The sequence below is a fragment of the Berghia stephanieae genome, chromosome 1 (assembly GCF_034508935.2).
Source record: "Berghia stephanieae isolate SIO BIC M18660-M18661 chromosome 1, UCSD_Bste_1.3, whole genome shotgun sequence".
Classification (NCBI taxonomy): Eukaryota; Metazoa; Mollusca; class Gastropoda; order Nudibranchia; family Aeolidiidae; genus Berghia; species Berghia stephanieae.
Window position 1 is genome coordinate 87,333,768 of NC_088360.1, and position 13,445 is coordinate 87,347,212.

Consider the following 13,445-nt stretch of genomic DNA (forward strand, 5'->3'; position numbering starts at 1 on the left):
GAAAGCGAATGTCATACCACTAGACCACATAGCCGCACATTATTATTATTATTATTATTATTATTATTATTATTATTATTATTATTATTATTATTATTATTATTATTATTATCATTATTATTATCATTATTATTATTATTATTATTATTATTATTATTATTATTATTATTATTATTATTATTATTATTATTATTATTATTATTATCATTATTATTACTACATAGTGAAATGTCAATTCTACGATTGGGACTATCAATATTTTATTACGGTATACAGTTTAGATTTCTATTGACTTAAGTTTGATTTGCCAAAGACTGTATACAAAAATGACAATGACCCAAAGTGCCACTTTTAACTTCTAATATTGATCAAGTTGACCAGAATACACTTTTTAAGTACTCTCATGTAGAATTTACCGACGGAGACGAATTCACAATTTTTATAACACATTCTTCTAAGATTATTCGACATTTTCTATTACTGTAAGAACGGTTAATACATGGAACAGTTTTAAATTTATAACTTTAGACTCCAAAAGTATAAATCACTTCCAAAATGCACCCAACGGGGAGCTCCATAACTTAAAATATTACTTTGATGATACTTTTTAAATTGATAAATTTTTTAATTGTTTCTGGTGTAAATGATGGTCGCAGGTATGACCATATCTGGGAAGAGTAAGTAGTAAGACCTAAACAAACTTTACTATGATATTTCATGTTAGATTGAATGTAATTATTTTATGACATTCTTCCCTATAGTAATCGTTAAAACCGAATCTCATCTTATAGGGAAGAGAAGTGTGATGTCAAAGAACTGGTTCCTATCTCGTTGGAAGTCTAAAACAAATCATCCGATGGATCGGATACATACCTTGTGTAAATGATCGTCTTGTTTTTGTGTCATTGACATCTTAGGTTATAGTCTAAATATATGCTGGTTGTCAATAAAAACCATCCATCTTCGCTCTTTTTTTAGTCCCGTAATTCTTTGAATGGGCCTATACATCCTGCTATTAAGATAGTTATGCCACCTTATGGTTCTATAATGTGTAACCAATTCATAATTTATTCTCCGAATGACTGCTTACATACACACTTCCCAGGATTTAGAAACCAGAAATGTAGAAGGTGTGACGTCACGACTAATCTTCAATATTGAAAAAAAGAAGATAATGCGATATTTGTCCCGATTTTATCTGGCAAGTGTTAATGAATCCCTGGTGCGACTTTAAATAGTTCACTATGCGTGGGATAATGATAATTTTGAAACATAAAGTGCTGGATTAGATTACGAAAGTTCAATCAAAATTGAAGTAAAACACCGAATCAAAAAATATTTGGTTGTGAGCTAAAATATGGTATCCATATTCCTCAATATAACATACAAACTGAACACAAGTATGATATTTCTTGCTATAAATTCAGTTTTCAACATCTTAACTATCCCAACTTAATACCGGTTTATTATTATTATTATTATTATTATTATTATTATTATTATTATTATTATTATTATTATTATTATTATTATTATTATATATTGTTCTTATTATTAATATCATTTTCATCATTATTATTATTATTATTATTATCGTCATCATCATCATCATCATCATCATCATCATCATCATCATCATCATCATCACCATCGTCATCATCATCATCATCATAATCATTATTATTATTATTATTATTATTATTATTATTATTATTATTATTATTATTATTATTATTATTATTATTATTATTATTATTATTATTATTATTATTATTACTATTATTGTTAATATTATCATTATCATCATCATCACATCATCATCATCATCATCATCATCATCATCTCATCATCTTTATTATTATCATTATTATTATTATTATTATTATTATTATTATTATTATTATTATTATTATTATTATTATTATTATTATTATTATTATTATTATTATTGTTATTATTATTATATTATTATTATTATTATTATTATTATTATTATTATTATTATTATTATTATTATTATTATTATATTATTTGCGCGCACACACACACACACACACACACACAGTCACACACACACACAAACACATTTTTACCTATAATGTTTTAACTATAATGCCAATGTAATATAATATATTTTTTCCTTTTCTTGTTTATCCAAAGAAGGACAAAGGCCAAAACGTTGTTTGATTTGTTTTGTATCTATTATAATAGTCATTTTACTCCTATTATTTTACTATACTTATTTTCTATTATCACCATCATCATTTCATATTTTGGCAGTTTAGTTTTTTTTTTTTTTTTGTTTTGTTTTTTTGTTGTTTTTTTTTTTTTAATGTTGGTTTTGTTTTGTTTTGTTTTTTTTGTCTTTGTTTTTGTTGCTGCTGTTGTTCTTGTTTGTTTGTTTGTTTGTTTGTTTGTTTGTTTTATTGGGTTTTGTCTGATTTGTTCGTTTGTTTTCGAGGGAGGGGGGGGGAGGGGGGTTTGGGTTTTTTTCTTTGGGAGGGGGGTTGTTTGACTGTTGTTTTTTTTTTTTTTCTTTTCCTTTTGCCATTGTTATTAAGGACAATAACAGTTTGTAAGAGTTTATGATCTATATGTAAATATTAGCAGGTCTTATAACCGATCAAGTAAGGTCTTGTTTTGACATTGCTGAAATGAACCACAACAAGCATGAAACTATAACAATTTGGGTCATCAAACTTTTGTTGTATACGTCAGATATAACTAAATAATCGCAAAGTATAGTTTCGGCACTCATCTAATTAGGACCCGCTTCCCATCACAGTCTTGAAAAAGTGGGAGTGGGGAGTAAGCATAGAATCAATCGCGTAGGGCGTAGAATCAAACCAGAGATGCAGAGTATCTGTTTGAATTTCAAGCAATTAAGAGGGTAGATACCTTAGATATTGCTCTCTCTCTCTCTCTCTCTCTCTCTCTCTCTCTCTCTCTCTCTCTCTCTCTCTCTCTCTCTCTCTCCCTCTCTCTCTCTCTCTCTCTCTCTCTCTCGTCGGATTTGACAAATCAAAATAATGTTTATAGAAGAAAAATACACAGCCTTCATTTTCGCATCTTAAAAATAATTATGAAACGAAGTTTAGATCTATATTTCGTTTTTATCTAATAAATAGAAATGAAAGTGTTATTATTATTATTATTATTATTATTATTATTATATTATTATTATTATTATTATTATTATTATTACTATTATCATAACTATTATTAATATTATTATTATTATTATTATTATTATTATTATTATTATTATTATTATTATTATTATTATTATTATTATTATTATTATTATCATTATTATTATTTTTATGATTATGATTATTATTATTATTAAATTGTTGACAAAGTGAAAAACCTTGGTACATTCTTAGACTCTGGACTGTCGATGGAGCATCAGGTTAATAATTTGGTTAGATCTCTCTTTTTCCAACTAAAAAAGATTGCTTCCATTAGACGGTTCATATCTGAGGATGTGACCAAGCACCTGGTTGTGTCCCTCGTACTATCGAAATTGGATTATTGTAATGCTCTGTTGTTTGGCGTTTCGCAATACAATCTGAAACGTCTTCAGATTGTCCAAAACAGCGCTGCCAGACTAGTATTTATGAAGCGTAGGTGCGACTCTGCCGGACCTCTACTTCATGACCTGCATTGGCTGCCTGTTGAGAAAAGAATTAAATTCAAAGCTTGTGTTTTAGTGTATCGTTGTCTTGAAGGTACTGCCCCTTCCTACCTTTCAGAACTAATTGAAAGATATTCAAAACCCCGCCCCTTACGTTCGGCCAGTGATTCCACAAAACTAGTTGTCCCTCGAATTCGGAAAAATGCTGGAATGAGATCCTTTTCTCATTTCGGACCCTCTATTTGGAACGCCTTACCGCAGAGCATTCGTGAAAAAGAATCTTTGTCTATTTTTAAACGTTCGCTTAAAACATATTTGTTTCGATTTTAGTAGATGGTATGAGAAGCAAGATAGGTTTGGTTTGTGTTGTGTGTTGTGTTGTGTGTGTGTATGTGTGTGTGTGTGTGTGTGTGTGCTTGTGTGTGTGAATGAGTATGTTTCAGCCAAAGTAATTTGTAATTTAAGCGCTTAGAGTCTGGTGTCTCGGAGTTATAGCGCTATATAAGTTTTCAGCATTATTATTATTATTATTATTATTATTATTATTATTATTATTATTATTATTATTATTATTATTATTATTATTATTATTATTATTATTACTTTTATTATTATTATTATTATTATTATTATTATTATTATTATTATTATTATTATTATTATTATTACTTTTATTATTATTATTATTATTATTATTATTATATATTATTACTTTTATTATTATTTATTATTATTATTATTATTATTATTATTATTATCATCATCATCATTATCATTATTAGTATATCATCATTATTATCTTATTATTTTTTATTATTATTATTATTATTATTATTATTACTATTATTATTATTATTATTATTATTATTATTATTATTATCATTATTATTATTATCATTATTATTATTATTATTATTATTATTATTATTACTATTATCCATTTTATTATTATAACTATTCCCCATCGTCATCATTATCAATATCAACACTATATTAAACCCTATCACAACCATTGATATTGTTATTAATACTACAAATCACTTAGTGCAGTCTTATAACTTTTCAATTTTTGCCATATGTATTGACAAATTAAGAGTCATTTTAACCGATCGACATTTTAATTAATTTTTTTTCTGGCCTAAATGTCCGGAGTGCCCAGTGTGTCCGTCACAAGAAAATGAACGCTTTGATCCTAGGGACAGTCTAAAGAAGAAAAAAATCTGACTCTTTTGTCCACCCAACAGTTATTAAGCAGCTGTGTCTGTTAAAGCTCTCAGAAATCATGTTTTAATAGACTAATGTCCGATATAAAGGGTAACAAGAAATTGTTAATGTCCATTTAATGTTAGAGACATGGATATAAACTCGGACTCCAGGGGCCTGAATGACTATTGCACAACAGTGTTCATTGTATCAATGTAAAAGTGGGAGTGAGTTCGATCTCCAAAGCACACTGCCAATAACATATTGATTTGTTTTTAGTTGTTGCTCACGGGTGCATCATCACTAGTTGGGCAACTGACTATGCCCCTGTACGAATGATTATGGTTCGATTCCTGCTTTGTCCCAATTCCCCCCCCCCCCCCCCCCCCCACATCTCTCTCTCTCTCTCTCTCTCTCTCTCTCTCTCTCTCTCTCTCTCTCTCTCTCATTCTCTTTCTATCTATCTTCTCTCCTCTCTATCTTTCTCATACACACACTCACACACAAATACACACACACACACACCCCTTTCTACTATCTATTTATATCTGCTCTCTTTTTCTATCTTATCTCTCTCTCTCTCTCTCTTTCTTTCTCTCTCTCTCTCTCTCTCTCTCTCTCTCTCTCTCTCTCTCGTTATTGCTTTCAATCTACTTAGAATAACATTCCAGAATTTTAATCTGGAAGACAGACCGTATAATAGAGTATTAAAACGATGCCCTTCGTTGACAGATAATGTCTAATGTAATGGAGTCCCCCTATCTCACTCCTTCCCGAAGCGCAGGCACTGAAATTGTCCCGGGTCACATCCTTTGTAATACCGCCAGTCGGATATAACGTACAAAGGCGTTATGAAATCTACGTCTTTTCTTTATCAGAAAAGATACCTATGACCATGGAAATCTAGACATGCTGTTATGGTCTAAGAGAGATATTATAACCAAGCCATTACTTCAATAATAATTGGATTGAACAAAATTATTTCATGTAAAATATGCCTCTAACAGTCTACTGGTCACTTTTAAAAAATGATAACTCACAGAAAATAAAGATAAAAATTTTCCAAAAGCCGAAAAAAAAAATTAATGAAATCCGTAGGAATATTTGTTTGTGATGAATAATATGAATGCATTGATAGGAATGAGTCAACTGTGTGTGTGTTAAGGAAAATATTAGTGGTTAAAATAATGAATTAAAAACTTTATGAATTAATATAAATGAATAAATCATGCTAGTCAAATGCATAAATAAACTGATAACGATGAGTAAATAGACAATTACAAATTATTCTTTTAGTTAATAAATCAGATTAAAATATAAACGTACTGTATGAATGAGTTTCAGAAAATAGATTTTAAAGATTATAAAAAGCGAATATATTATTGTCTAAAGGAGGTGAACTTTGATTGTGTAATGTTTAATGTGCGCTATGTGGTGTGGTGGTTTGACATGCGCCTTCGGATCGGAAGGTCTCTGTTTCGAGTCCTGCTCTGAGCGGCGCTAGTTGAGTCCCTCGAAAAGGCTCTTTACCCAGATTCTCTCGCCGTTCTCAGGTGTAAAATGAGTTAACAACGTTGTCTCTCTCCGAAAAAAAAATGTAACATCACATAACAGGCGTCATGTCTCGTCCTACATGTTAAGTGTTGCTGTTGGCCTTGTAAATCGCTTTTGAGTACCTTTAGTGGATAATGCGTTATATAAAAGTTAAATATTTTCGAGGTGTTTCCTTTAAAAACTGGACCACTCCTGTCGTACACTGAAACAGCACCTTTTTTATATTTTGGACAGAAAAACGTTTACTTCCTTATATGTGACCAGTCGTGTCAAAACAGTATCATAGCGCGTGATGTTGATTGATCGAAAATTGATGAATAAAATGCATAATATTAACACTATGGTATAGAAAATAAACACGTCTCAAAAAATTTTCACAGAAAACCCGCCATTCTAATATTTACCGTTGAAAATGATAATTTTACTCGATCGATATTTGAAGGACGACTTTTCTGGCCAAAATTCTAAAAATTAAAAATGATTTTTTTTTCAATGTGCAGGATAGTGTTTGGTGACTAGGGGAACGTGGAATAAACTAGCGTATATACTGTATAATGTTTTAAAAACAATAGCCTTCATTTTAAATTTAATATATTATAGTTTCTAAAATTCAGATTATTCCTAATCAGTGTTTGATTTCCCCATCTATATGAGAGCTCTACGTTTACTTATTTTCCTATCCAATAACCCATGTTGTTATGATCTAATTGTTGTATTGGAAACACTATCAAATTGATACAAAAATATTGTCTATAACAGTTAAGATAAGCCAATAATTATTTTTTTCTGACGTCTGACTTGTGAACATATCTCCCTTCCCTGAATTTGTAAAATAAAATCGAAGTTTCGACTTTTATTTATTTATTTTTAAAATAAATATGTAGAAAGTTAAGATCTATCATAGTCATTCAAAATCATAAATCCCAATGAGCCGGATCCTATTCCGGTAACAATGGCAATTAACGAACAGTAACATTAGTTTGCTACACTTTGGACAGTACGCCTATTAGCGTATATTTTCTTTTGTTTTTGTATTTTTTTTTTTTTTTTTTTTTTGGTTATTGTTTTTGTTGTTGGTTAGATTATTCTTTATATTGTTTCGGTTTTGTTTGTTTTTTGTTTGTTTTTATTTTATTTTATTTTTTTCGTTTTTTTTTTAATTTCAAAATTAAAATCAGAGTTTGATATATACATTTGATAAAGTTCATAATATTATTTACGCTAGAATGTTTGTTTACCTGTGTGATCAGCGATGCTTCTGTGTGTGGCACCTCCGTGGTGAACTGTTTCCATAGAGTATAGACTGGCAAAATCCTCACATTTTCTTTTTTCCCGGTCATCGCTGGGCACCCTCTGCTCCTCACTACTCATCATGCTTGGGAAAAGAATTTTGGCGGTTTTCAAGGGCGTCGTAGGACGACGCACGAAATTCAAAAAAATAAAACGACTTAAACACAAAGTTAACTTTTAAAAAATTGCTTTGCCTCCGATTAAGAAGATCAATTCACTCTTGAAACGATGCCATTCTTTTCAAATCAAATATCACTGGCTGCGCTGCTAAATCCTTAATATTTCAAGTTCAATTATGGTCAGTTATAGAGTAATTAGATTATAAAAAGGTGTTTCCTTTTAATCCAAATATGATTATGATACGAGTCGAATAGAGTGCCTCAATTCCTGACTCATGCGATAAAAATAACTGGAATTGTTCTTAAGCACTACCAATCCATAATAACGTAATTTGCTATAATTTTATCTATCCTTAGAGGCAAAAACACGTTTTTTTTTCCCTTCACCTCGTAAATAGATTAAGCTTCTAAAATCTTTCCACAACCGACAAAAATTTGGTCTGAATTTGTACACTATTAGACAAATAAACGATGTGAGTGGATTTGTTAGTCTATAATGTCCAGATGTAAATATGGTTTGGTGGATTTAAAAGAAAGAGTATCGGTCCGAAGTCAAACGTAAAGATGAAACGGTTTGACTAGGCAAAATTAAAACAAGTAATGAGATTTTGGCCCTTTTCCTCGTTTATATCATCCAGTACAAGAGAAAAGCTCTCTCCGCGGGCTTTGAGCCAATCAGAAAGGCAGGGCACGTTTTGGGCTATTATCGATCTCTCTTGATCACCCTGACTCAAATGGGAGGAGAATCCTCTAGTGCTTGTCTCCCCTTAGCATCGGATGTGCGACAGGGGGCGTGGTCACGTGGTGATGAGGGATGATGGCTACCCCGTTTAGGGCCATGATGGCAACTCGTGTTTTCAAACTGAACAAAAAAGGGGAAAAGAAGACTAAATTAGAAGAAAGGGAGGAAAAAGATGAGTTAAGACACGGAGGAGAGACTGTATACTCGAGGGGAAAGTGGTAAGATGCGATGTAGAGAAGGATTCGATGAGGGAAGAGGAAAGATCGATCGACTGAAGTCGGATCACATTTATCCATGGGAAATGGACTCTTGATTTTGTATCTTGACCCGAGGCACTAAGAGAAAATGGGCTCAAATGTACCTTGATGTACAGGTCGCCATTTGGGGCATGACAAATAATGGGCCGTAATGTAAACAAGCTTTGATATATGGAAATTAGAAATGTATGTAATGTTATAAAATAATAATATATCCCAATTTTCTTTTTCCCCATTCTACATTTCTGTTCGATTATTCCCTTCTTTTTCAGTTTATTATCATCATCCGTGTTAACGTGTGTGGGGGTAGGGGAGGGACGTATGTTTATGTGTTTGTTAATGTTTGTTTGTTGTTTTTTTTTAAATTTTATTTTATCTTTGTTTTGTTTTTCTTTTGAGAAGTGATTTTTTCTTTTGTTTGTGAGTTTTTATGTTTGTTTAATTGTTGTTTTTTTGTTGTTGTTTTTTTTTTTTTTTTGGTTCTCTTTTTAGGGATGTTATTTGATGTGCAGTATTCATTATTTTTTGTCGTTTGTTGGATTTTTTGTTTGTTTTGTTTTGTTTTTTGTGTCCTTTGTTTTGTATTTTTGTTAAATTTATTTGTTTGTTTATGACCCCTCCCCCCCCCCCCCCTTCCTCATCCCTTCTCACGTTCATGTTTATAAGTTAAATCATTTTAACTTTGATAGCTTGAAATATTTATAATCTTATATAATATGATTTACCAAATTAAAACTCTGTTCCTTTGATATTTTCTATTTTAAAGAGCATAATATAGTTTTGGTCATAATGTATCTGTTATTTTTATCCATTTGCTTTAAATTAGATTGTTGATAGAAAAAGCATTTCTTTAATCATAACTTTATGATTATTGTCAACGTGTATACCCAGTATAAGGCCCTTCGGACTTACAGATTCATTTATACTGGGAGACATTCTATGTCATGAGACCATGTATGACTCCATCGGGATTCGAACCTGCTACCTCTCAAACCAAAACGATAGTGCCTTGGTCATCTCGTTATTTTCACTGCAATAGATAAGTCAATGACAGTTTACAATCTGTTTAGGCATTTACTAAAGGCCATCCATCGTTCCCCCTCGTATTGTACATAGGAAATAAAGAATTGTAAGACAAGGCAACCTAACGACGTTATCATAAACAAAAACACAGCGAATCGTAAGGTGACAACGAAATTAGAGGCCACTTTTCGGTTCGCGTTCTTTCTTCTCACTGTAATTACATTACACTTCATACTTCTTGCAAACACGGTGTTGTATTGTATGTATACAACCGTCACTAAAATCCTGTACTACTACTAGCTATACCATGCTATCCTCTCAACAAACTGTCTTTTTGTTTACATCCATAAACTTGTCTTGTAATTTTCGCAGTTCATAAGCCCCACAAGACGCGTGTATTGTTATCTCTGACTCCTTTTCACGTGATATTTATTTATTTTCTCTCCCAGCCTCACGCCACATCTCACTTTTATCCCCATGAAGTACTCTCGACATGGAGATAATAAGGGTTAACCCTTTCATAATCCCCGTGCTCTTTCATACATTATGCTACTCGTGACTCGGTATTGAGGTATTGTGATAGTTGTGACAATGTCAGGGTGTGGGTTTGGCTTCGAGAGGTGTGTGTGTTGGGGAAGGTGGGGGGGATGGGCAGTGACAAGATCAAGGAATCGACGAATGCATAGTCACCTGTCCAGTTCGAAACTTTTCTTCTTTTTTTTTTCTTTTTTTTTGTGTGTCCATCTTCAATTTGTTTTCCAAAACCAAAATTGATATTTTATCATTAAAAATTGAAAACAGAGAACAATGGCTGAAATTTCAAAAGTTGGATCAATTATGACAATTCAATTTAATTCAATTCAAAATGTTTATTTTAGTTTTAGGCAATTGTCAATATGACACATACATTTACACAGAATTTCCAATCAATACAGGTAAAATCAATATATAATATATATATATTATTTTTAAAAATATTTACCACAATGTTTGAGACAGTCTACATTAATGTTTCAGGCTTAATTCGCCATCGTCAGGACTATATATATATATATATATATATATATATATATATATATATATATATATATAGGGGAGAATATGATAAATAAATGAATAGAAAAATAAATATATAACCCTTATTAGGCCATGTGGGCACCATAAAATATGTCACAAGCAAATCATCTTTCAGGAAACAAAATAAAGTAATAACCGTCTATCCTAATAATTTAAGTATGGTTACCACGAAAAAAGAAAAATTCATCCACATTAGAAAAACGAACCAATATATCTACAAATAAGTCACCAATCATTGACAACAATTATCATATTATTAATTAATGCCATTATCATTATTACAAAATAATAATAATAATAATGATGATCATCATCATGATAATAATAATAATAATAATAATAATAATAATAATAATAATAATAATAATAATAATAATAATAATTTAAAAATAATATAATAATAATAATGATGATAATAATAATAATAATAATAATAATTATTATTATTATTATTATTATTATTATTATTATTATTATTATTATTATTATTATTATTATTATCATTATTATAACAACAACAACAATAACAATAATATTGATGTTCTTATTATTTTTATTATTATAATTATAAAAATAATAAGAATGCGATCATTATCATCATCATCATCATCATCATCATCATCATCATCATCATCATCATCATCATCATCATTATCATCTTCTTCTTCTTCGTCATCATTATAATTATTATCATCATCGTCATCATCATCATCATCATCATCATCATCATCATCATCATCATCATCATCATCATCATCATCATCCTCATTATTTTTATTATTATTATTATTATTAGTAGTAGTAGTAGTAGTAGTAGTAGTAGTAGTAGTAGTAGTAGTGGCAGTATTTTTAAAGATGAATAATAATAATAATGATAATAATAATAATAATAATAATAAAATAATAATAATAATAATGATAATAATAATAATGATAATAATAATAATCATAATAATAATAAATAATAATAATAATAATAATAATAATAATAATAATAATAATAATAATAATAATAATAACAGTACTACTACTACTACTACTACTACTACTACTACTACTACTACTACTACTACTACTACTACTACTACTACTACTACTACTACTAATAATAAATAATAATAATAATAATAATAATAATAATAATAATAATAATAATAATAATAATAATAATGATAGTAATAATAATAACGGTGATGATGGTGATGATGATGATGATGATGATGATGATGATGAGGAGGAGGAGGAGGAGGAGGAGGAGGAGAAGGAGGAGGATGACGTCGATGATGATGTTATTAAGCGCATCTAGAATCGTCAATAGTATAATAATATACTATAAATATATAATATATAATATGTATAATATAAAATATATAATACTAATAAAAATAAACTTATAAATGCCACCTGCGCCGTTAACTTTTAGAAACAAAAGACATTTGGTTGGAGAGGATATGATTTCTAAAAAAAACAGTTAGATCAATAAAGTATTTGTAAACACTGACATAAGGCCATACCAACGGTGGGCAAAATTAGCTGTGAATTCCCACTCAGGGAAAGATAGAATGAAGTTGACGTCATTGAGGTCACTCGGGTCTTTGTTATTGTTTTTTTTTTTTTTTTTTTTTTTGCCATCCGCGTTTATGAGTAATTCTCACTAAAATGTACTTCCAGACTATAAATGTTTAAGGTAAGGTTACACATAGTTTTGTGTGTTGGTCCGTTATACTTCCGGATGGCAATGTTGTGAGCTTCTTAGCCAAGCGCAGACTATCTATTAACAGTATCGGTAGACATATGAATAAACAATGAACTCCGTCACTGCGGATTCTGTGGTTTCAATATAATTTGTGTGACTTCGTAACTTCAGACGGAATAAACCTCAAACATTATATGACTGAAAACTCTGTTGGGCTGAAAGTGTGAAGGTGAAAAACGTTTGAGTGCCAATTATCACATCAACAGCACGTGTAATTCGGAGCGATGTATTTCTTGCAACTAAGTACATACATTGCATTCTAATCATACCTTCCCTTGTAGCTACGGAGAAGGAAATAAAATTGGCTTCAACAGTCATGACGTCACGTCCCTCATAATGACGCATAGTAACTTAGTAAGTAACTGGTTCTAAACTATCGGAACAATGGCTGACGCCCTTATGAAATATTTCTCCGACGAGCATAAAAGTGTATCCAAATGAGAAAAACAGTTGAAATATGATCATGTTTTGACATTTATACATTCTGATCACATGACATAAGTAAAGTTCTAGCCAGCATGAAGGATAAAAATTACCAATTTTCTTTGTTTAGAACCACGCTGCTCGCCGTTGCTGGGCGACGTGACATCAGACTATTGAATCCAAAATTGTGAACATGTAAGTATAGAATAAACAGTGACAGTGAGAAATGTAGTGTGCATGGGACAAATAGGTGCAGTTTCCCAATCTACAGTGGTATCAATGATAATAAATCCTCTAAATTGCTCTAAAAGTGGGGGTGAGTGCAGTAAAAATGGGGCTTAAAGGCAATCGTTCCAAATTTTCC

At 30.4% G+C, this 13,445-nt stretch overlaps 1 protein-coding gene across 1 annotated transcript in view; it reads right to left on the reverse strand.

Moving 5' to 3' along the window:
• The window catches only part of LOC144960397 (homeobox protein unc-42-like), a 35,111-nt gene extending 26,726 nt beyond the window's left edge, over positions 1 to 8,385 (reverse strand). Inside the window, exon 1 of the mRNA XM_078893483.1 lies at positions 7,633 to 8,385. Within this exon, the coding sequence (XP_078749609.1) occupies positions 7,633 to 7,768 (136 nt within the window). The 5' untranslated portion in view covers positions 7,769 to 8,385. The remainder of the gene's footprint in view (positions 1 to 7,632) is intronic.
• Positions 8,386 to 13,445: the final 5,060 nt, after the last annotated feature.